Below are 25,060 nucleotides of genomic sequence, written 5' to 3' on the forward strand. Positions count from 1 at the left end.
GTAGCATTCCTGATTTTTTCCAGGCGTTCTGATCCTGTAGAGCATTAAAATATGCACAAGTCTTGCTGTTCAAGGGGGAGGGGGAAAGTTTTTTCTCGGAAATTAATTTTATTACAAAGGGTGATTTTGTTTTCAAAATCATAATGGCATCCAGTTATACTGTAGATTCCATCTCTTTTTGCTTTTAGGCAGCTAAAGAGCATCCAGTATTGGGAAAGTGCTCTCAGCTGGTTGTTCTGTGCACTGTGCTCCTCAGGCTGGGGATGAGCTGCACCTTCCCTGTGCCCACCTGTGCCCCAGCCCCTTGTGTTGCTCTGTAAGGCAAGATGGCAAAGTCTTGTGCTTCTGGTACTGCAAAATTCTGCCAAATTCTGGTACCACCACACAGATCTCCCTGTTGACACCGAGTGCACGTTTTGTTGCGTTTTCTCGTTTGAAGCCCTGCTTTGGATGGCTGTCACATCCTGCCTCCAGTTTTAACCCATCCTGTGTCCTTGCTCTAACCTCCATGCCCTGGGGAAGCCAGGAGCTCAGCAAGGGCTGGGGGAGCTCTTGGCAGTGCTGGGGGGGCTTGGGGGGCTCCGTTCAGCTTTGGGGGTGGTGGGGCTGTGCAGGCACCAGGGCCCCTCGTTTGGTGGCCAGGTGTGCTGGCAGCAGGAATCTGCAGTTGGATGGCATCTGACAGGCCCTGGGAGCATTCAAGGCAAAGGCAGAGTTTAATAAATACACTTAATCATTTATGTTTTGACCTTAGCCCAGACTCGTAGTCAGACACAGAGAGCGCAGAGCTGGAAACGCACTTTGTCAAGGCTGCTCTGGCAAAGCGGGGCAGCCCCGCTCTGAGGAAAGGCAGATCCTTCAGAAAGGAGAGTAAAAGGTCAGGACTAATCCAAAAGGACAAGCAGTGTATGTCTGTGTGTATATTGGGTTTCACATATGAAATCCAGTCATGATAAATCTGATGGCTTTAGAAACATCTACTTTGATTAATGAAAACATAGTTCCCATAGACCGCGGGTTTCATACTTCAAAGTTCCCCTGGATTTAGAACCTTAGGTTTTGCTTATTCATATAACATGCAGGAAACTATTTTTAAATGAATAAGGGAGTATAAAAAAAAATTTTAAAAGGCAAATGTTTCAACATCGGTGGTACAGATAGGCTGGATAATAAGGAGCAAAATTAACAAACAACAGACATTTTATTATGCATTTTACAATAATGTTTACATTCTTTTCTCTATATTTGTTTTTCCTTGGAAAGATTTATGTATTTATAAAAATATCTCGCTGCTCCAGCTCTGAAAATTGCAGCCTTGCTCACATTTGAAAGCCTTCAAGGACGGCTGTGATGGCTGGCTGTGCTCCTGAGCATCCCAAATCTCCTGAGCCCCTGGTGAGCCCCTTGTGCAGGAGCACAGGGGTACTGGGAGTTTGCTGGGATGCAGGGAGGAGGAGGAGGGTGGGATGGTCCCTAAGGACCTGTCCCACAGTCCTGGACATTGCCAACACTGCCTGGGCCATTGTGCTGAGTTTGTGGCCACGTGGGCAGTGGTTGGGCAAACTCCTCCCTGAGCATCCGTCCCTGGAGCTGCTGGGCACGGGGCTCCTCCTGGCAGCTGCAGCTCTGCCCCAAACTCATCTAGAAATCCCGACAGAGGGATAAACAGCAATTTTTGTTTGTGGTGCTGAGGACAAGCAACTTCTCAGCTGGACTTAGCCAAGAGTTCAAAGGCATTTGGAAGTGTTGGTTGCCTGTGGGAGCGGGTACCCCGGCTGAAGGCTCCATTAATTAAATGCACTCACAGGATACAGAGCTGGTGAGTAATGTCCTGTTTATAGCAGAACTGTGAGCAGTTCTGGAAAAAAAGAAACTCTGTGGGAGGGAGGATGACAGGGAGCAGAGTCACTCCAAAGGCTGTGGCTCCTGCCACGGTTTCCAAAGGCAATAATTAACACTCACACCTCGGTGTACAGCGTTCTGTCCCTTGGTGTGCTGTGGGAGAGAGGGTGGCAGCGTGTGAGCCGTGCACAGGAGGAGCAGCAGCACATGCCATGAGCACAGAGCCATCAGAGCCAGGGCAGGTCAGGGGATGTTGCTTCTCCACACTCAATTAATGAATTTGCCCAAATTCCCCTTCAAGCGCTCAGAGCTTTGTGGCGTTCCCGCCGGAATCACAAAGTTATGGCACGAAAGGGATTTGGCAGAGCCGTAGGAAAGTTCAGCCTTCCATGTTCAGAGGAGGTGTGTGCAGTCTGACTCGCTGCTTTGGGCCAGCAGTTTCCATGTGCTGGTTCCTCGCACGCCCGGGGGTTCCCGCTCCCGGCCGAGGCGATGCTGTGGGCACCAGGAGCCCCTCCAGGCTCCACTCCTCCCCTGGAAAGGCCAGGAGAAGCAGGAGAGGGGATGGACAAGCCTTGTGTCCCTCTTGGTTGCTCCTCAGGTCTGACACCACGCAGGGTCAGTGCATGCCATTGATCAGATGCATCTTTTATCAATTACAATTGGCAGGTCCTTCCCGTCCTCCTGGCTCTGGTGTTTTTGCTCACATGTATGTTGCAATATGCAAGGTGAGGCTCAAAACTGTCAAGCTCTTTAATAGAACCATAACTATATTTTTGGAGAACGTTCTCTTTTTGATTTACTGTTCCTTAGAAGACAGGAAATGGAGCTACTTGATTTCATATTTTAAACAAAGCCATCCAGAGGTTTAATGAAAAAAATTTCCCCTGGCTTTTGAATTAAAGAGCTATGGTGAAAGATTTAGCTTAGCTATTTTGACTTAGAAAAATAACACACTAGAAGCATTAAAACATTTTGTAAAAACACTTTTTACTACTAGAGAAAAGAAGTTTCTCTGGTTTTCTTGCTTTTGGTTGGTGGGGCTGTGAAATGAAAGGACATTTCCAAGGTTTAGGGTGGGTTTTCTTTTCCTTTCTTCAGTAAAATTTATTTTGCTTTTATATTAAAAGCCTTGAAACAATTGCAGTGCTAGAGACAAATCCTGCGTGTCTAAGCAAGGTAATTTGGTGTGAGTAATGGCAGAAGCCTTTGCCATTAATAAAATGCAAGAAATGTTGAGCAGAAAGATGGGAACCTGATTCTGCTCCATCAGCAGCAGTAAGAGAAAAGGGTGGTGCTCCTTGAGAGGCAAATGTCTGGGGAAAGAAAGAAGTGGGAGATTGATTTCAGGCAAAAATTAAAGTTTTATTAGGAAAATACTGTATATGAAGCAGAATTAGCTCCGAGCATTTGGGCTGGAATTGCAGAACAAAGCACTGTTGGCTTCTATGGTCAAGACAAGGGTCCTGCTTGCTCTGTTTGGGTAGATTTGGGGTTCTGGGATGATGCCTGGGTATCATACACAGCAGGCTGATGATCTTCATTCCCACCCAGTTTCATCTTCAGTAAACAAAGGAGAAGTGAGTGTTTGGCAGGCTTGAAAGCACCGTGCAATAGGATGAGATATTGACACAGTTTAAAGTCAATAAGATTTCTTTTCAGTGATTTAATGAGATTTCACCAGGATTTCACAAGTAATTGCCAGACTCACATAATGCCTGCTTTGCTCACCTGGAGTTGTTCCTAAATGAATTACTCCTTGGAGGTGGAGCCTGCTCCCCACCAAAGCTCCAGGCTGGGGCACAGAGGGAGCTCTGGGTTTCCAGTCAGGGGCTGACATTGGTGGCTGTCAGGAGTTTCAGCAGGCTGTCAGCCTGCCTCCCTCAGCCCTCAGTGATCCCTGGGATCAGCAGCAGCTTTCTCAGCCCCGTGGGTTCCGTGGTTCTGTCCTGGCTGTGGCCATTCTGAGAGCAGGACTCTCCAGCCAGGTTTGTTTGTAAGCTCCTCACTGGCCAGTGATGGGGAATTTGATACTTTATCAAGTGAGATACTGGGATTGAAAAGGGGAGAGTGAGGCAGGCAGAAGGAGAGATTACAATACAATAAATAGCAGAGATAGGCTGAGCTGCTATCAGTGGAAGTTTAATGCCATTAGCCCCTGTGCCACTGGGAATGATGCATGCAGGGAATGATGTAGGCAGGGCAAAGCACCCAAAGGCTCCTGGCAGCAGCCAGCCCAGTGCCATGGCACAATCTCCAGAGTCACTCTGCAAGGTGTAAAAATAGCCAGAACTTAATTCTGCCTTGAAAAAATTATTTAATCATTTTATTCTGATGTGCTGTCTGCTGATGCGCTGGCAAGAGGAACAGGAAGGTCTGTGACAATAAATCTTGTTTTTCTTGAAACAGTTTTGTTTTACATCAGGGAGGGACAGAGCCAGGGATTTACAGGAGGAAGGGACCTGCCTGCTCAAGCAAGGTCCCCTTTTCTACCCCTGCATTCTGAATAACCTCAGCCACACTCTGCTTTACCTGGAGCCCATTTATCAATGTCTGCATTGAAATGAGGGGGAATTGGTGGGTTCCACTGCAGCACAGAGCAGATGATGGAGCAAGGACCTGCTCTGCCTGATGCAGGCAGAGGGATCACCCACAGGCTGCAGTGGTGGCTGCTGAATCCCAGCCGGATGTCTGGATATCAATGGTCTTGCCAGATGTGCACTGCTACCAGGGAGAAGGAGTGAAAAGGGAGGAAAGATAAAACTACAGCTTCCCCAGCCCTACATTTTTTTAACAAGCAAACTTTCAGTGCAGTTAATCCCTCTAACCTGCATTTGCATTAACACTTGCAGCCTCACACGTTGCTGCTAAGAAGTTTTGGCAGCTCCTGGCCCTGATTGCAGAGGTAACACTGCACTTGTCTCCTTTGCTCTCACTCAAGGATCTCAGGAGCCAGAGCCCAGCACTCCATGAAGTTTCTCCCTGTACACACAAGCAGGCATCTTGGCAGAGCTTCAAAAGCCATTTGCCTTATTATTCATATGTCTGCTTATAGGAGCAGAAATGCTCCCATTTCTCACTTTTGGAATAAGGGCTGACACCAGGAAAGAGGAGATTTCTCATCTCTGGCACAGCCCTGCAAACCTGTGGGAGCTCATCGTGTCCCTGCTGCTTCCCTGAGGTTTGGGAAGCAGGTTTAAAAGTCCTGATCACTCTCAGGGTACATGAACAGCTCTGTCAAAAGCAACTGAAATCCGTGGGGTCTTGGAGAGGGGGTCTCAGGGCTGCATGAAACTGTAGAAGGATGACTTGGGAAAAAAAAGCTTTTAAAAAGCCCCAAATTTTGCTTTTCCTCCTGCCTTTAGGAGGGCTGATATCATGAAAATGCTGCAGAGATTTAAACATCATCTAAATTACCTCACCTCCTCCCTGCATTTTCTCAAACAAGCTTCAAGAACCCTTGCTTTAAAACAAATTAGTCGACTGGAGCAACCTTATAAATCCAGAGAGCCATTAAAAGTTGAAATATTTGGTCATTCCTCCTCTGGGTTGAAACTGGGACTCATCCAGAGTTCAAGTGTGTGCATCACAGAGAGCCACAGTCCCATTGTGTCGGGGTCCCTCTCAGTGCTGATGGTTTTCTGGTGTCAGGAATGCACTCCCCATTTTCTAGAGGTCCCTCTCAGTGTTGATGGGTTTGGTTTTCTGGTGTCAGGAATCCACTCCCCATTTTCTCGAGGTCCCTCTCAGTGCTGATGGTTCTCTAGTGCCAGGAATGCACTCCCCATTTTCTCGAGGTCCCTCTCAGTGTTGATGGGTTTGGTTTTCTGGTGTCAGGAGTCCACTCCCCCATTTTCTCGAGGTCTCTCTCAGTGTTGATGGTTTTCTGGTGTCAGGAATCCACTCCCCATTTTCTCGAGGTCCCTCTCAGTGCTGATGGTTCTCTAGTGCCAGGAATCCACTCCGCAGCCAGGCCAGGAGATAAATCAACGCCGATGAAATTCAGGAGCCAGGAGTCACCAGTGCAGCCCATATAAATCCCTGAATGCCAGCCCAGGCTGTGCAGCCCGTGCCATTAGAGCTCAGAATTATCAGCCCCTCTTTGCTGATGGATGGATTCACTGGCTGGCCGAGTGTTTACCATCCTTATCAGCCCGTGCTCGGGGCGTTATCAGAGGAAGGGCCGCCTGCCGCGGGGCTTGGTCTCTCACCCTTTCTATTACCACCTGTCAGTGGCAGGGGGTGTGCTGTGAGGCTGTACAGTCACAGACTACAAGTGTAGATAGTTTCTGACGGCTGATCAAAGGGGAAAAGCAAAGGGCTGATAACAAGGACGTGTTTCATGTACTTTTAACTCTGAGAAACATTGGCATTTGCATTTTTTCCCCTCGGTAGGCTGGCAGAAACCAGGCACAATAAACGCTGCATATTCAGTTACCTAATAGTGGAGTAAATGGTATGTGCTTGAAGGAACAAAGCATAACTGTAATCTTGTTCCAAGTGGGAATGATTTAAGTTAGCCTTCGCAGAAGACTCGCTGTATAATAAAGGAGAATAATTTTAATTTGTACTTTGAAGTGATCCTGGATTCAGAATCTAATCTTTGCATTCGGCAGAACATCATACCCTGCCGTGAATGAGGTAATAACTGCAAGTCAAGGAATTATTTGAAGGATCTTTTGTAGGTACGTGCACTCCCTCACAAGAGCCAGAGTCTTCAGTAGGGGCTGCTGGTGAAAAAAACTCTGTTAGAGCACGTTTGAGCTAAAACTTCCCAGAGAAAACCCACAGATATCCCAGACTGAGGGAAGGGATCCATTTGTTCCTTCGTCAGACACAAGGCAGCTCTGCCTCTTCTCTGTTTCAGAGCGAGAAAGGGAAGTCAGGTAAAATATCTGCCCATTAGCAAAGACAAAATGACTCTTTGATTGTCCAAGATGAGGAGGGGGAAGGAGCATCTTAGCAGCATCTCAGTGGAAGATTAATCTACTTCAAAAATAATTCCTAGTTGTCTGACATAAAAATACATGCATGCCGTTCACATTTGTGTTATTGTGCTGCTTCCCTGACTCTCACCAGTCTATATTTTAATTTCACCTTTTTGATTACAGCTGCTTGGTCAAAGTTGGCTCATACTTAGGGTTCCACTGTGCTGTGCTGTAACACCAGCCTTAAAATCAGCTTTTCAGGCACCCAAAATGCAGCACCCACGGGAGGAGGTTGGTGCCAGGGTGTCTGTTACAGATGGATAATGAGATGATTGGCTCTCACAATTAAAAGATAACTCTTGTGTGAATATTAATGAAAGCTTTAGTGATGTATGGTTATGTTGCTGTAGTTTAGATGCCCTCTGCTCTCCCCATGGTTCCCTTTCCCCCTGTATTGTGCCCATCAGACAGGACAGGTACAGAGGAGCTGCACAGGTGTCCCTTGCATGGCAAAGCTCGGGGGTGCTCAGGGGGTGAGCATGGCAACAGCTGACCCCAGTGCAGTGACAAGAAAGCAGTGTGCACTGATCAATGGCACAGCAGAGCTGCCTGACAGCCTTTGGGAGGGCTGGGCTGGCTGATACAACCCCCAGGGGTGTAAAAGATGGAACATCCATCCTGAAGCCGACCCATCCCCGCGGTGCGCGCGAGGAGCAGTTCCCGCTCATCCTCGGGCTGTATTTTTGTCGCGGTTCCGAGGTTTCCGAGGCCAGCCGTGGTTTCCCCGGCGTCCCACGCTGTCCCCTCTGTGTGTTGCAGGTGCCTTCGACCGGAGCGTGACGCTGCTGGAGGTGTGTGGGAGCTGGCCCGAGAGCTTCGGTCTGCGCCACATGTCCTCCGTGGAGCACGGCGAGGAGGGGCTGCGCGAGCGCCTGGCCGACGCCATGTGCGAGTCCCCCAGCCGGGACATGGTGGGATCAGGAACAGGTACAAAGAAGAGGTGTGATCAGAGATCACGTACATCTCACCCAATGGTGATTTTGATTTAATTTTATTTTTTTTTTTAAGTTTTGCTTTTTTCTCTGTCTGCTCCTCTCTTTCTCTCTCCCTCTCCCTCTCTCTATTTGGGAGGATCTCAGAAGTCATTTATAAAAGGAAGTTAGTGGTAGATCACATAAACACAGTCTGAGATATTGGCATGTGAAGCTTCCTTATCATATAGCTGGGACAAGGGCTCTCCTGCATCCCCTCCAGTGCAGATTGCTGCCCTGCTCCAAACAATGCCATCATCACACATATCCTCGTTTTGTGTCCTGAATAGAGCCACTGTGAAGCGCTGGTTCTGTAATCCAAATTAATCCATCTTCATCAGTGTCCATTATATTGATAAATTGTATCATCTGTTTAAGTAAATGGAATGGCACATCAGAGATTAAGCTGTCAGGAGGGGCCCCGTGGTAGGAGATGCTCAGAAATTAAAGTGCAGTTACTGTGGGTTTATTGTCTCCATTCATTTCGACTTGTTCCAAAAAACACCTCCAGTAAAAACGCCTCAGAGTGATGCTGGCCCCTCACATCAGCTGCCAACTCACTTGTCACTCTCCTGGCAGCTTGCCTGGGAAGGCAAAAGAGGAGAAACCAGCAGGAAGGTTTGGGAATGCCCACCTATGGGTCTTTCAGGAAGAGCAGGAGCTGTCTCTTCCTTTTGCTCTTGCCCTCGTGTATCACTGAGGGTCTTGTGCTGCTCTGAGCTCTCCCTGCTCCTCAGGAAGTCTCTCCCATCAGGGCTCATCCTGACTTTGCTCACTGTGGAGCAGGTACCAAACTGCAGCAGCTTCCCACAGCCCAGAGGAGGAGGATGCAAGGAGCAGGATTTTAGCCCTTGTGTGTAGGTCCAGGCAGCAGTAACCAGGCTGAGTAGTGCTGAAACCCCTTCATAGCCCAGCTGGTCACCTTGCCAGCTGTCCTTCCTCTGCTTTCCATCTTGAGAGACACAAAATCAAAGGATGGGTTAGATTTGGAATGAACAGAAAGGCTTGGTTGAGCACTCAGGGTGGTGCAAATCCTCACCAGCTTTTTGCCTTGGCCAGGACACTTCAGGAGTCCATGACTGCAGAGCTCCACCAGTGCACTGAGGGTAGAGACACATCACATTGCTGGTGTGCACTTCAATCAGCTCATGTCTGTAAAGGGCTGGGAAGGTGGAAAAAGCACGCTATGAAAATAGAGAAAGGCATATATTTCATCACTCAGTGACCCAGGCTGTGATCAGTGTGAACTTTGGGAGGGTATCCACTGCTGATAATGGGTCAGCACCCCTCAGGCTGTGTAGGGAAGGGGAAAGGTGAGGGGAATACCTCCTCTGAAAGCTGAAGCCTTCCAGATGTGCCAGGTTAGGGTGACTGACTGGCCTGGAGACTTGACAGTGCATTATATTGTAAACCAAGAACTTTGTCAGAGACAGGGCTCTGTATTTTCCTTCCATTTTCACCAAATCCAGCTGATGGCAGCCAGTGCCAGCTTCTTTGGCATAGGATGAGGCTCTCAGTCCTGCAGGTGTAAAGACAGAAAGGGGCTGTTTATAGAGATGCCATCACTGAGTTAATATTCATCCAGAGAGATTTCTCCCAGCCCTTGCTCCAGCCCCATAAATCTCCCTAATGAGTGTAAGATAGATGCCATCTCAGAGCAGCGATTTTACACAGCAATAATGAGTAACATGAGCACTGACCCAGCTCACCCCATCCCAGCACCCTCCTCTCCCTGTCATTAACACTCTGTGCTGCCCTGCCTGTCCTGGGATCCTCTCCACCACTAACACACTTTATTCTCAGGATTTGGGCATGTGGTGACTCAGAGCAGCAGAGAAAACCTGGTGATAAGAGGGTGAACTCCTGTGCCCTTTCCACTTCCATCCCCTAACAGCTCTTGAGCTGTTCCTCTTTAGCAGACAGACAGGAGTTGTTCTCTCCTGCTCAGATGTACCTGGAGAGCTGCACTCACTGAGGGAGAGGGCTGGAGCTGGCTGCCAGCACCATTCCTCAGCCTGGGCAGCACAGGGAAGGGCTCTCATCTGTCTGCTGCTTAATAAATGGGCAGAGATAAGTGTGGAGCTGCATTACCCTCACTTCAAAAAAAAAGGTGTCTTTGTTGGCTCATAACAAGTAGGAGAGTTTTCACTTCCCCCAAACCACTTATATCATAACCAAGCTTGGCTGAACTGAATTGTCTTGGGGAAAACTCAGTTTTCCTCCTTGGGTTCTCTGCTGCCCACTCACCACAGTGAAATGGCAGCAAAGAGTTCAGCAGAAAAGGACACTGGAGGTTTGTTTGTTGGTAGTTGATTTCTGTCTTGCTGCTTCTTTCAAAACCAGTGTTTATATTTTTGCATTGGACTCAAAATTGTGGAATTTATAATCCTTTTAATAATCCTAAAATAACTTAATTTATTCTTGCCTTTACGTTTTGCATGCTTTAACTCCTGATTGTGCTCCACGGATTCTCTTCAGTCCTTAAACAGATTTTGCAGAGATTTAACAAAACTTGCAAAATCTTACTCAAACTTCAGCACAAATTAATGAACATTTCTAGCTGGGAATGTGAAGATTTGTGCATGTGCAGTGCTGGGGTCCAATGTGTGGCCAAAATCCGGGCAGTAGGGTGGACAGTGAGACTTTGTCAAGTGCTGGACTGGTCCTGACATGCACTTAATGGCAGGAGATAAATAGATTCTTTTAATGCCTTAACTGTTAGGGCATAGCTGACAGTAGGTTTATATAGAAATCAGGGCTGATAGGCTGCAGGGGCGTGCAGGAAGTGTGTGCTCATGGTGCACAGCCCACTCTGGGGAGCTGACATTCCCAGAATCTCAGGTTTGTACCTTTGCATTGCAAAGCAGGGGTGGCAGCACTAACCTGGCTCTGGCTACTGCAGAAATACTCAAAAGTTGTCCCAGCACAAACATCCAGCTGGAGGATGCTGAAAACATCAGGAATAATCTGGCATTTGCAGCAAGGGGGGATTAGATGGGGCTGTTCCACCTCTGACTCCGTGCCAAGGCTGTCAGACAGAGGGTGGGAGAGGAACCAAGGCTGGAAACAACCCCCAAAAATCTCCTTTCCTTGTGACCTAAATGATAACTCCAGTTGTCCAGCTAGTTGGCTTGATTGGGAAACCAGCTTTTCCCCTTGTTATCCAATTATTCAGATGACCCATGTCTATCTGAAGTGGAGTCTGCTGTACATAAGCTGTCAGCCCAGATACACATTTAATTCCAAGGAAGGCATAAATTGGCAAAGATGCAAAAAAGATGTTTTTGCTGTTCCAGTTTCTGTCAAACTCTCACTGAAAAGAAAAAATTATGCAAGTCTAGACACAAATGTTAGTGGTCAGTGCCCTCTTTTGCTTGCAAAGCTTTGTTTTCAAGCAGCTACAATATTTACATTTGCTGTGCAGTTCTTAAGTGTGTGCTGGAGCTTCATATTGCATCCCCCCCCCCCAAAAAAAAAAGCCACCCTAGGACTGTGATTTATGAAACTCTGCTTCCAGAAGACAAATGTCTCTGACAGGGTTCCACTCAAACTGGACAGGAAGAAATTATCAGCTCAGACTGGAAATCTTTCCCTCCAAAAATACTGTAATTAATAAATCCTCTGCTTCACCTATTCCTTCAGCAAGTATTTTTTTAAGCTTTCCAGTGTATTTTGATCACTTCTAGGCTTAATATTTGAAATCAGCCTATAGTAGGGGAGCAGCAGGATGGTTTTTTGAGATGCATCTTTCTTCCAAAACTGCTGCCAGTCTCCAAGTCAGCTCTCACCCACGGGAGGCCAGTGGCACAGTGAGGAGCACCTCTGGTCCTCAGAGGAAACTGCCTGGACTCCTTCCAAATTTCATCAACAGACTCATAATGCACTGAAGGAAGCTCATATGTTGGAGCAAACTCTTTAACCTGATGAATGGGATGTAAGTAAGTGGAGCTAATTAGATGTGCTAGGGAATGGCCTGTAGGAAACCCAGGATTGGGGCTCTGGGCACTTTGGTCCCCAGCCAAAGCCCAAAGGCTGAGCCTAACTTGGGTCTGGACACCTTTGAGCTTTGCAGAGGGATGGCTTTGGAACCTTCCTGTGAGATCTGGGGGCTGGAAAAGAGAAGTCAGACATTTCCTGGAGTGCCTGGCTGAGGTGGGAAGCAAAGGCAGGAGAGCAAGGTGGCTCCTGTTCAAGGAGCATCCTTCCTGGGTTTTTTTCCACAGGAGAAAATATTTGTGCTCACAAGCTTTATTCAAAGATCATCAGCCACCTGGACATTGATGTACCTGTACATTCAGTTTCAGGAATAGGATCAGCCCTTTATAGAGTTAGAGCTTCCAGTGGTACCTTCCCCTCCCTCTCTCCTTCCCTCCCTCCCTCCCTTCTTTCCTTTCTTCCTTCCTTCCTCTTTAATTTCTCTAAGACAATTTTCCCCTTCTCACTCCTCAGCTGTGTTTTATCCTAACTCAGACACGGGCTATAGATACACAGAGCAAATGATTTTCCCCCTGAAGAACATTTCTGCCAGGAGATTTCTGCATAGGTTCAGTGCAAAACCAGCTTGGGCAGCAAACCCACTGGTGGATCGAATGACATCGATGCTAAAAGCAGCCTTTGAACTTTCAGAATATTCATCCCAGGGTCAGAGATTAAATTACCCCCTCCAATCAGTCTGGGAGCTCAGTGCAGTTCTTCCTACAAAGGGTTGATTTGGATGGGTCTGGTTGAAAAGAAAGGGAAATTCAGGCTCTTTAGGAGCCACCATTCTGGAAGTGCTGGGTGAGAGGAGCACTGGCCTTGCACACATTTTGGGGTTTCAGGATTTCAGTGTGGGTTCTGTGCTCTCTCTGTCCAAGGGTGTCCCTGAGCAGCCCCATCCCACAGCCCTGAGCAGGCCAACAAGGGCATTTTTAATTTCCCAGTCATTTCCCATCTCTCCCAATCCAATCTTGCCACCAGCCCTGGGAGGTTTTACTGGAATTTCTTCCAGGTCATACATTATTTAAGGGGGAGGGGTGTGAGTGCTGATACCATGAATATTTCTCATGTGAATTCAGGTTCATTGCTGTTTGTAGAAAATTTCTAAAGGGAGCACTGATGCCACAAGACACCTCTGACTTTCTGCCATTTGATAACAATCTTGATCAACTGCATTTGCTTATTATCAACTGTGGTGTGGGGAGATTCCTTTTCTTTTTCTTCTTCTTAAATCAAGGCCTTTTTATTTAAGAAATATTTTATTTTTGATACAGACACAGCCGGTGAAGTAGCAGTAAAAAACATCACCACAAAGAGGCACATGGCTTTGAAATGTTTTGGTATGTAACATAACTGTGTTGTTATCAGGTCTGAACTTTTGCACAAAGAATATTTTCCCTTGTTCTAAAAGCAAACCCTCTCTCAGCTTTCCAAGGGCCACGTACCTAACACGACCACAGGGGGACAAACCAAAAAATATCAAAGTGTCTCAAGTCATTTCACAAATAACATTGTTCTCTTGCTCTCCTTAAATGAACAAGAGTTTCTTTGATTTTTTTTTTTTTTTTAAGTCAAATTTAGGATTCTGCTGTTCAGAGCAGAGAGGTCACAAGGCCCTAATGTATTTAGCATTGACTGCCCTCTCTTGTAGTGCGTCTATTAGTCAGTAATTTGATTTGTACCTATTCATTTGCAGTCCCTGCAGGAGCTCTGAGCTGGCCCCAAGTATAATTGGTGCTGTCTCTATTTTTACATCATTAGATTAGCCCCGACTCCTGGCCACTTGTTGTCTGCGCTTGTCTGTCCATTTATACAACCTAATGTAACACAAAATTCATTACTGATCACATTACTTTCAACTCTGAAGCCAGCTTTGTGATAAACATTTTGTTAACCCTTCCCTGCCAGCACACAGACCTGGGGGATAAATGCACTTTCCCCTCTGCAGGAAAAATCAATATCATAATAAAACAAAGTGCAGTCACATTCCTGGATTTGTCATTCCTCCCAGAGAAAGAAATGGGGAGGAACATATAGGAGATGACTAAATGGTGTCTGCATCCAGGCATCTCCCTCTGCTCGATATGAAATGAGCTCAGCACTGTCCTTTCCACTGGAATATAAAGAAGTGACACCACATAGGGCCAGCACTCAATTTAAAACTTAATTTCTTACTCATTGTCCTGCAAGTGTTTTAGCTCTTCTGGTCAGGCTGTAATCAGGTTATGACATTATTGGAACTGGACATTTTTCTTCCAGTGCTTTGTCTCAAAAGCAGTGAACAGAGACACAATTCCCTTTTTTCCTTGGAGATTTGCTGCTGTGTTGGGTTTTTTGGTTTGCTTGGGGTTGTGGTTTCTCCTCCTAACGATTAAGCAAATTAACTGCAGCACTCCAGAACTTGACAGGAAAATTCAAAGCTCTGTCCTGTCTAGCTTGGCTTTGCTCACATTTAATTGTCTGCTGAGGCCCTCCTAAAGCATGAAGCTTTTTTGCATCTCTGAGGCTTCTGCTGGTGATTCCAGGGGCAGCAAGAGGAGAGCCATGGTAGGTATTTCAGCAGGGCTGAGCATCCTCCCAGCTCTGCTTGCAGCATCCTGCCCACGAGGTGATCCCTGCTACCCAGATATGTTTTGGTGCACGCAAAAGCTGTTGGGTTTTTAACAAGTTTTCTAAATTCATTTTCTGTTTGCACAGCTTGGCTTGGAAATCTGTTATTTTGGGTTTTCTAAATATTTAGAAATATTTCTCAGTGTTTATTAAATCTTCCCTTTAAAAGTCTGAGGCCTGAAGCCTGCCCCACACCGAGCGGTCCCACACTGGGAAGGGGGCAGGAGACAACGGGATTTTTCTGTCTGTAATTCCTGTAATTGCCTTGTCATCCCTTTTAGGAGTCTTTCTATGGTGTTTTTGTGTAGGATATGACTTATGGCAAGCATATCTCTCTCAGTAAGTATAAGAGCCCTCGGGTCCCAGCATTTGAACCAGGACTGGTATTTTTACAGCTGTTTTGTGAGCCAAAACCTCTTGCAGCTGCTGAGGTGGTGGCAGAATAAAGACAAGACAGTTCCTGTCCCTCCTCCCAGGCCCAGCAGCCCCAGAGAGCTGTTGAGTATTTGCTGATTTTTGGGATGTGCAGCACAGGCCATCACAGAGCTCTCATAAACTATGCATTGCTCTCTCCAGGGGAGATGGGAGAGCAGGCTGTGCAATGGAAACCCATTTGTGCAATAAATTGTTAAGCAGTCAAACTGTTAAATGAACACTTATTAGAGAGGTAGGATGAAGTATGAGTCACCAAACAGCAAAATACACATTAACACAGCAAACCCTCTGCAGTAAATGGGAAGTGAAGAGCCAGGGCAATGCAGAATGGAGTGTGAGCCAACCCTGCAGCTTCCAGTCCTCTCAGCCCCTCTTCCAGCACAGGGTCTGCTCCTGGTGCCTCTCCCTTTGGGTGCTGGACCATTCCCTGCAGCTGTGCCCTCACCTCCCACCACCCTGCACCCTTCCCAACAGGATATCACACCAGATCACCTGATTTTCCCAATAATCCTGCCTTGTTCTCCTGCCTGAGTCTGAGAGCGTCAGGACTTGCTGGACAGTGATGGTGTTGGATGTTTGATGTTCACAGTGTGCAGGCAGAACAGGGGGCCAGGGAAGATGAGAAACAAAGCCAAAGGGATTTTGGCTGGGGGAGGATCTCAGTGATCAGGGGAGACTCCCTGGAGCATCCCCACGGGATCAGCTCTGGTGGCTGCCCCCAGAGGAAGGAGGGTTGTGGCCAGGTCCCTGGCAGTGCTGGGAACACTTAGTCCTCCTTGAAGTATATATCCTAATTTGTGGTATGAAAAGATTAGCTTTCCTTCCATTCCTAGCCTGCTGTCTCCCCACCATGGATAATATATAAAACAGTAGACTTTTATTCATTAACATTTATGGGAAAATGTTAATATTAAACTGTAAGTGAAAAGCCCCATCTTATTGAATTCTTCTGCTGTGTTATTGGGAGCCTAATTTCATTTTGCATTTAAATAAAAACCAGATGACGTTCAGGACGGTCAGGCGAGCATTCTGTAAGTGAGAATTTATCTTCCAATCTGGGTAAACAATGTCTCATCATTTAACAGTTATTATAAATAATGGGGTTTTAAGCACTTTGCTGGGAGTTCATATTGGCTCCACACGGGTTGCACTAAGGGAGAGAGAATTTCAGTGACATCTTCCAGGCATCCGGTGAGGAGGAATCATATCCTGAGCTCCTTCTCAAGCTGCAGTTTTCATCCTCCTCTGGTTATTATTGCTCAATATTGTGTGCACCATCCACTGGCAAAAAAAAAATAAAAAATGAAGAGGAAGGAAAATGACAAATTGGTTGGAAGCATTTTGAAAACGAAGGAACCCTGTTTGAAGCTTCCCCATAAAAGGGGAATGTGTTCAGCCCCCTGCAGATGTTCATGCAGGTAGCTGAGCCTCCAAAAGGGAGATTCTTCCAGTAAAAATGGGGCTGTGTGGAAGTTGTGGGTTCACAGAGAGCGAAAAAGGTGTTGAGGCAGAACACAAAGACAGAAAGATGATAAAGCAGCTGCTTTTTCTGTGCTTCTGCTGGTGCCCTCTGAAATGACATCACTGGTGGTTTTATGCTTGGGAACACGTGAGGTAGCTTATAAAAAGAGTAAAAACTGCTAAAACAGTAAATAGGTTTTTTTCCCCCACTCCTGTTGCTTCTATTCTGCTTTTCAGTGCTGCCCTTTCACTGAGGGGGCAGCGCTTTGGTGCTCCCTGGCTTTGCTCAGACCCCTCCAAGGCATTTCCCACCACAGGCAGGAGCAGCTTCCCTCCCATCGTCCTGCATCCTGGGGAGGGGAATCAGCCTTCCCTGCAGGCAGGGGGGGAATTTGAGGAGCAACTATATGGAAAGATCCTGAATTTGGGAGCTGCTGATGCTGGCTGGTGGCATGTCACCTCCCTGAGCCACCTCAGGACATGAACTGCCTCCTGCCTTTTTCTGTGTCACCCATTTCATACCATTTTCCAAAAAGACCCCCACAGCTAAAACACCATCTTCTTTTACTTGTTTATTTACTTCTTTGGGATGTTTATTTGTTGTTCCCTTGGTCAGTGACTTTCTCAGTAACTGCCCAACACTTGAACTCAGTGTTTACACCAAGACTTGATGGTGTTGTGAAAGACAAAGGGTCAGTATCACTTCTCTGACCCTTTCCAAGGATGTTTTTTGTGGGAAGGCTGCAGGACCTGCCCTGCTGCCTCTGCTCCAGCTCAGTGGCACAGCAGGGGATCCAGGAGCCAGAGCCCTGGTTGGGGTGGGTGGCATGGACATGGTGGCATTTTCCTAAAAAGATTCCAGAGCCCTGTGTTGTGGAGGAGGCTTGGACATGTTGCTGTGCTGGAATTCTCCTCAGGCAGAGCACAGCATTCCCAAGGATGGCATCTCCCATCTATTCCCACGTGCCACAGCTGTTCCTGCTGGGTGCTCCCACCTTGTCAGGTAGAAATGACATTTGGAAGCTCAACTCAAGGGACAAATTAACCTTGCAGCCTTCTTCCCTCCCCTGCAGCCAGGGAGGTGAATTGTGCAGGGACAGATCCCTAATGTAAAATTTGGGTGCTTTTTGTCCTCTGCTCAGGGCTGGTCACCCCCCAAAATGGGAGCAAAACCTCTGCAGCAGAGTACAACACGAGGAGCAGGTAGTTATGTGAGCTTCACTGCCAGGTGCCTAAATACAGGGCAGAACCATGATTGAAATTGCTTTTTCTGGGGGATGTGACCAGAGGAATGCCTTGGTTTGCCATTAGGTTTTTCAGGTTTCACACAGAGTTCCCTTCCACCAGCTCCTCCAGCAGCTGCAGCTCATCCACAGGTTTGTAAGAGTGCAGCTACAAAGATGGAGTGTAATAGAATCAATGCTTGGAACAATTTTTAAAATATGACTTTCAAAAAGCAAAAATGTTGAATTTACTATTTCCAGCTGCCTTCTGGTTTCAGGAGCACAAATGTGAATTGCTGTGTTCAACAGCTCCATTAACAAAGGGGCAAATTAAGCTTTGAATGCCATTTTTATCAAGGCTCTTTCCTATTTATGTGTAACATCAGAATTTGGAGCTATAAAAATAAGAGATTTTATATATATATTATTCTAGATTTTTTAATTTATATGTGATTATTATATATATGATTTTATATATACTATTTCTATATATATTACTTTTATAGATATATTTATTAGATATAGATAGATATAGATATAGATATAGATATAGATATAGATATAGATATAGATATAGATATAGATATAGATATAGATTAGGTATGGATAAGATTGAGAGCCTCAAGCAGCCCTACAAGAGACAGAGCCCAAGAGACTGGGCTGGTGTTTTTCCAGGCTGGGTTAACACTCAGTCAGGGTAGGGCTGTGATTTTAAGGGAATGGCTGCAAGCTTTGAGTGCTTTATAAAATTAGGGCTGTGTTTACAAAGCTGGTCTGCTTGAGGCAGCCATGTCAACATCATCTTTTAAAAAATTGAGTGAACAGACTAAATAAATTGCATTTGGAGCTAGGATGGTTTTGGATGGGTTTGGAGCTCCTGTGACACTGAACTGCTGCCAGGGAGGGGGGAGGAGGAGCTGGTCCTGAGCTCCACCTGAGCTCTCCCAACTCAAGAGCCTTGAACTGTTTAGATGAGCAGCCAGGGCTGAGGCTGTGGTGACATCATTTCGTGAGTTTCAGCAAAACTCTCCTGATTTGGACCAGCTGAGCATCTGCTCCCCCCCCCAAACTTTTAAACTTTTCCTTTGAATCAAACCCAAATTCCAGTCTGGTCTAGCTTCCTCCTCAGCATCAATCTGCACCAGGGGAGCAGCCCAGAGCCTCTCACTGGCCCAAAAGGCCACTTTGTGTCAGAAGCACTAGAAGTTGTGCCAGAATGGCTTTGCTTTGTAATCCTATACTTTTAAAATCAGCTCAGCAGTGCATGTGTGTCAGAGCACAGAGAGCACATGTGGGAGCTGCACAGAGGCACTCTGAGCACTGAGTGCACCCCAGGGCTCTCTTCCTGCCTTTCAGGAGGCCAAATGCTGAGGTGGCATCACAGAGAGGAGAGAATTGGGTCTTAGATGAGAAAGGAACTGAAATTTGGAAGCTCAGGTGGGAAACTCTCGTGCAGTCTCAGCTGCTCAGACCCCAAGGCCATCACCAGGTTTGTGGGTTTGACCTTCAGGCAGCTTTTCCTTACCCAGCTTTTTTTCTGGAGCTGTTTGGCTGAGCCCAGGGAGGAGGAGGAGGAGGAGGGACCCCCAGCAGTCCCTGAGGGCTCCTGGCCATCCCTGTCCTTCCCTCTGGGACACAGTTGTGTCCTGAGTCTCTGGAGGAAGGGGGATGCTCACATCCACACCTGCTCTGGGTGGAAGATGTTCCAGGAATGGGAGCATTGCCTCCAGCACTTCTGAGCAATATCCCCAGAGTTCAGTGGGTGCAGGACGTGGTAGGTGTCATAAACATGCATTTTACTTTGGATTTGTAATTTCCTTCGTGGAGCAGAGGCTGACAGAGGGGTCAGTGTTGAGCAATCCAAGGCACTCCCATAACCCTGGGAATGAGAGCCCAAACCCAGGAATTTTAATACAGTGTTTTCTCTGCAAATGCTTTTGGTCTGATATACACAGATGTGCTGCTTGCGTAACCAAAGATGCAAGATAGTTCTGCCTAAATGCACTCAAAAACTTGTCCACACATGCTGGCTGGCACAGGAGATCATGTGTTCCACACAGGATTTCTTACAGGAATTTGGAGTGGCAGCACAGTGAAATTTTCAGGATGGGGTAAGGGAGAATTCCTTTAAACCCAAGCACCTCTGTATATTCATTCAAAAACCTCATCTGTAAATCTTGCCCAAGGAGTTGTAGGCTTGCAGGATGTGATGGGCTATAGAAATGATTTTCTGTTTGACTGTTATAGCTTTTGAGATTTCACATGCTGGCTGAAATGGGCAACTCATCCTTCTGAAGAGCCATTTATGTAGGAAAACATCCTAAACCTCTTTACGAAAATATACAGCTCTAGGAAACTTGAGATTATTTTTTAAAAGCACTGGAAGTCATTGTGAAAGTGCCTATCTTGAAGAATATTCTCCCTCTAAATACCAGTCCTTTATCTGGTGCACTTTTAACCTTCCATAAAATGCTCAGAGTCAAGTCTGGCCAGATGCCAGAGTCTTGGGTCTCCTACTCCATGGGCTCAGGTCACATGGAGCTTTCTGGGTGCTCTTTTTAAAGCAGTAAACAACCTGTTTAGAAGTTCATGCAGGATGTTTTGTCCTTTTCTCACTGATCTCTATGTCCTGAAGCAGACCTGGACATCTCTGTAAGCTCAGGTGTCCTCCCTGTTTTGCAAGTGTTAAATTGTTTGGCATCCCTGCAGTGAAATCAGGCACCAGAAATGAGATTTGGGCTCTCAGAGGGACTCTGATGTTCACAAGGCTCTGTCTTCATTCCCCTGCATCTCTCCTTCCTCCTGTACCTCCCCATCTCCTTGCTGGTTCCTGCCACCTCTGTTCCAGGGTGCCAGGTTTCATCTCCAAGTGCATGGCACGAGCCAGCTCTGTGTGGATTCAGCACTGCAGTTCTTGTAAGGCAGTTTGACAGTGACTAATATTTTACATAGGCCACTGACTCCTGATTTCACAGAAGTTGCTCAGGCAGTGTTTCCCAGTCTTCTTTACTTGCAAATTTAATGGAGGTGCTTTTGTGGCATCTCAACATCTTTCAGGTTGTGACAGGATGAGACAGTTTTAACACAGGAATTGATTTTCAATGCTCAGATGACATGGTTTGGGGCTCTTTTTATTTCCTCATCTGAAAAGAGTTCAAAATCTCTTTTGTGAAACTGCTGAGCTTATGAAAAAGAAACATTTCTGAGGAGCAGGTGTGTCAGGCTGTCACCCAGAGCATGGCAGAAGTCAGTCCCACTGTGCTGTCAGTGCAGGTGAACAAGGCTTGGGGCACAGAGCAGCTTTAACTGGCTTTGGAACATTATCATAATAAACTGAAATGGTAATCATAGCAATATATAAAACTGGGAGCTGACTTTTTGCCTGTGCTCCCTCTGGAAAGGAACAACACACATTTGCCCAGAAATTTCAGCCATCTCAAATCAAAACCAGCTTGGAAAATTAAGGTTTTTAATGAGAACTCAGTGCTTTCATTCCACTGCAATTGAATATTAACAATTTTTGTTCACCCAAATCCCCAAAAGCACAGGTTCCCCTGGGGGTGCAGTGCCCCCCTGTGCCCTCCCTGCCAGCGCATCCCCAGAGCCCCTCGCTCCCAGCAGCCGCCAAGGGTGCTGGAGATGGATTTTAATTAGAGCTCCCTCGTTAGCATAATTGCACTTCATAAAAAAAAAAAAAAGGGAAATACTCAAGAAAAACCTCCAAGTGCAGTAGCAGCAGTGTAATTGATGTAATTTCCCAGTGCCCTGATATTTCCTCATCCCAGTGTGGTTTCCCACCTCGCATCAGCTCTTGAGCTCTTCTCCACCTGGTGTGTCCCAGCAGCAGCTCCTGCTGCCCTGGGCACGGTGGTGATGCTCAGAGTGAATGTTTCCTGCAGAAATAGTGCCCAAAGCAGCCAGCAGAGTTTGGGATGTTGTCTGAATCCTGAAAGATGGAGTGCCCGTGTGAGCTCCTGGGGGGAGCGCATCCCGCTCCCTTCAGCAGCAATCATGGAAATTAAAATGTTTAACTCACCCATTCACTGGGGAGCGTTGTGTAAATTACAAACAGTTTAAGAGATCCTCAAGACTTGCATTGTGTTAATACAAATTGCCTTTTAGCGTTCCCTTTAAATAGGGCCCTTTTGAGTGAGAATCCAGATGGCAGAAGCTCCATAATTATTATTCATTACAGTTAATAAATAACACTCGGGAAGCCCCAGTCAGTTCTGCAAGTCCCCTATGATGGGCATTGTGTAAATGTAAGGGTGAAAAAATAGTCCTTGCCACAGAATCTGTCAGGATTTCAGTCAAAGGAGGAGCTGTGAAGGGCCCTTATGTGTGCCTGCCCCAGATCATGGACCAGGCTGGCATTCCCAGAGCTCTCTCTGCAGGGAATCTCCTCCAAAGGGAAAGGGAATTGTCTCTGATTTTAAAAAGAGGCTTGAATTTTTGCCTTTTAGCTGTTTGTTCAGAAGCCCCTGTGGATGAGGAGAGGTGGGTTTGGTGAGCAGCACCTTGTGTCTCTGCCCCAGCCCTGGAAAATTCCCGTCCCGCATCCTCCTTTCAGGAAGGCGTTGAACACATTCCCCCTCACGGCAGAGCCTGAAAAGTTCTCCAGAATAATTGCTGTGAATGACAGAAATGAAATCGAGGAGATTCGAGCTCTGCTGGCCATTACCCCACTTCCTGCATTCCTACTTGTTAATTGTCTAATTCCTAACGAGTCTTGGGGCGTCTGATAGACTTTGTGATGCGTGCTCACTCCGACGCTTCCTTCCCTCCCCTCCCTGGCCTCATCCCTCGCCAGAGACCTTGTTCCTTTAAAAATGCCATCCTTAAAAATCAGAAATACTCAGCCCAGCAAAAGGAAAAGGGAACTTGACATTAGTTGAGCTTGAAAGGCTTGGTGCTGTGAAAAGTGACTGACGTGTGAAAAGAGGCTACAATTAGTTCTTTCCCCGAGCACTCTCCCATTCAGTGCAGGGTCACTCCTTCAGCGAGCTGCGGCTTTGAGGGTAATGTGTTGTGACAGTTTGAGATGATGAAGAATAATTCTTGTATTCAGAGTTGCTGCCGCTTCCCCGCTGCCCTGACACATCAGGCTGCTGTCATTGTATCACTTATCCCGGGCAGCCCCTCCGTAGGTAAGAGGAAAGGGTCAGCTCTTCCAGCAAATGATTTGGGATATTTTGAAACTGGGCTTAAAGAGGGCAAGGCAAACAGAGAGAAAGGAAAAACCATTAGAAGAAATAATAATGCACTGGAGAGGAGAATTCTGAGTGGACATAAAGGAGATACCAGGGCTTCGAGTGGACCACTACAGGAGAGCAGGGCTAAGAAAGGCAGCATAATTTATGAGTGTTCCGGGCAGAAGAGCCCCATATAGATTTTCTTCAGGCATTGAATTAATGTGCCCTATAAAATGGTTTCACATTTAGGCTTGGCAGGCCTTTGTACCTTGGATTTGATGGGGTCCTTTGACAGTTCCTGGAGCTTTCTGGAACGGAGGGTGCAGCTGGACCTCGAGCAGCACCTCTCTCCCAGACCTGCAGACCCCGGGCTGTCCCCAGAGCAGCTCCTCCTCCTCTTCCTCCTCCTCCTCCTCTTCCTCCTCCTCCCTCCACCTCGGCAGCCAGGAATATCAGCACAGGGAGATGATTCCTGCAAGGTTTCCTTGCCAGTTCCTCGTGGAACACCCTGCACACTGCAGGGCAGCCCTGCTGGCAGCCAGGCCAGGCAGGAGCAGCCAGCGTCTGCTCCCAGCTCCTCTGATGCCCCAGAGCTGTGCCATGAGAGGGGATGGCTGCCCTGGGCTGGGCCAGGCACTCAGGATGGCCACTTGCCATCCCACACCAGCAGCCACGAGGGTTTTCACTGCTGCAGCTGCCTCCAGCACGGTGGCAGTGTGTGTGTGTGCCCTGAAAATCCCGTTTCTCTGGGACCCTGGGTGATGCCAGCAGTGCCCATTACTGTTACTGTCAAAAGCGCAGGCAGGGCTGTTCCCAGCTCCCCTGAAGTGACTTTCTCCTCATGGCTTCAGCAGATGTTCCAGCTCCTTCACTTTTTTTTCCCTTTTTTTTTCTTTTTTTTTTTTTTTTTTTTTAGGGCAGGCAGGACTTTGTGAGTCGTTTCCTCGGGGGACATGGGCAGGTTTTAGTATTTACGTTTCCAGTATTAGCATTTATTTGTATTTGTGTTTGTTTTTCACGGGCTTCTGAAAGCCTCAGGGAGCCATTTATGGGGCCAAAATAATGCAAGTGCTGGTCTTCTCACAGTATTTCATTTCCTTGATGGTGGAAACGCTACAAGAAGAGCAGGTCTCATGTTATTTTGACCCCATAAATAGCTCCCAGAGGCCCCTTTCTTCCTTCTTCCACCCACTCCCCCCCAAATCAAATATTTAGGTTTCTGCAAAGCCTGACTTCTCAACCCTGGTTATCTTGCTTCAGCAGCAGCAAATTGCAGTTATTACAAAATAGCCAGAGAGTCTATAAGGCCGAATGGGTTTTATATGATGCACAATTTGTTGGCTACTGTACAAGTTCATTAAAGTGTATCATAAGAGGTTGTTTTACTGGTACATTTAAGGAAGTTAATACATCTCGACAGCGTATGCATGGGGGAATGCAGATACAATAACCCTCAGACTTGCTGGGGCCAAGTCCATTCCTGGCCTAACTCCACCAGAGTGAGGGGAATCACTGCCTGGGCAGCCCTGCTGCTCCCTGATCCTGCTGCTCTGGGCTCTCCTGCCACCCACTCCCCTCTTTCCATGGGGATTTGCTCCTGGTTTGTGTTTTCCCAGCACAGAGGATGTCAGTGGTCTGACTGGCTGTGTGACATCAGGTCCTTCCAGGTCCTGTGGCTGTCCCATCCCGGGGTGGCTTTGGGGACCTGTCTCTCCTGATACCCAGCAGCCCCACCAGCATCTCCTGCTGCACTTGCATGGTCTCTCCACATCTATGAGAAATTGTCCTGCAGTTTTCATTCTGTGACAGGAAGGCTGTCCCCATGCCATGGAGCCATTCCCAGTCCTGTCTGTGCTTCCCATGGGAATCTCACTGATGTTCCTCTGCCCTGCCCCAGTCTGCTCTAAGGGCCGGGAGGAACAATAATAATAATACAGACTGGATTTTTTTATTATTATTATTATTATTTTTAATTAATGAAACAGAGCAGTTTGGGGGAGCACAGGCACTCGTGCTGCTGGGGCCAGCTGTGTGGGCAGGGGTCCCTGGTGACCATGTCATGGCTAATTGCCCCCCTCGTGTGACCCAGCCCTGCTGGACAGCCAGCCAGGGTGAGGGCAGGAGCCCAATTTCCTGAGCACAGCAGAGCTCCCTGTGGCAGCCAAGCACTTTTCCAGGGCTTCCTCGGGTGTCAGAGCACGCTGCTCGTCTGCCTGGCTGGGTAATTAGTTCCAGAGTGAGAGCTGGGCGGTGTGAGAGCACCAGGACTCGTGTTCCACGGGGAATGTGTGCCCAGGGATGGCAGCTTGCATGGGGGGGCTCCCCGGGTTTCAGCCTGACACCCCCCAACCCAGACTGGG

At 47.2% G+C, this 25,060-nt stretch overlaps 1 protein-coding gene across 6 annotated transcripts in view; it reads left to right on the forward strand.

Annotated features, from left to right (window-relative positions):
- Positions 1 to 25,060, forward strand: part of BCAS3 (BCAS3 microtubule associated cell migration factor) — a 293,342-nt gene that overhangs the window by 264,965 nt on the left and 3,317 nt on the right. For 2 of the 6 annotated variants that reach the window (XM_084218873.1, XM_084218874.1), the window contains 2 exons: positions 7,590 to 7,757; positions 13,054 to 13,119. In XM_084218873.1, the coding sequence (XP_084074999.1) occupies positions 7,590 to 7,757; positions 13,054 to 13,119 (234 nt within the window). Of the gene's footprint in view, positions 1 to 7,589; positions 7,805 to 13,053; positions 13,120 to 25,060 lie in introns of all 6 variants that reach the window. The other 4 variants (XM_084218875.1, XM_084218876.1, XM_084218878.1 and 1 more) reach the window with 3 other exon arrangements.

The sequence above is a fragment of the Fringilla coelebs genome, assembly GCF_963513975.1.
Source record: "Fringilla coelebs genome assembly, chromosome: 20".
Lineage (NCBI taxonomy): Eukaryota > Metazoa > Chordata > Aves > Passeriformes > Fringillidae > Fringilla > Fringilla coelebs.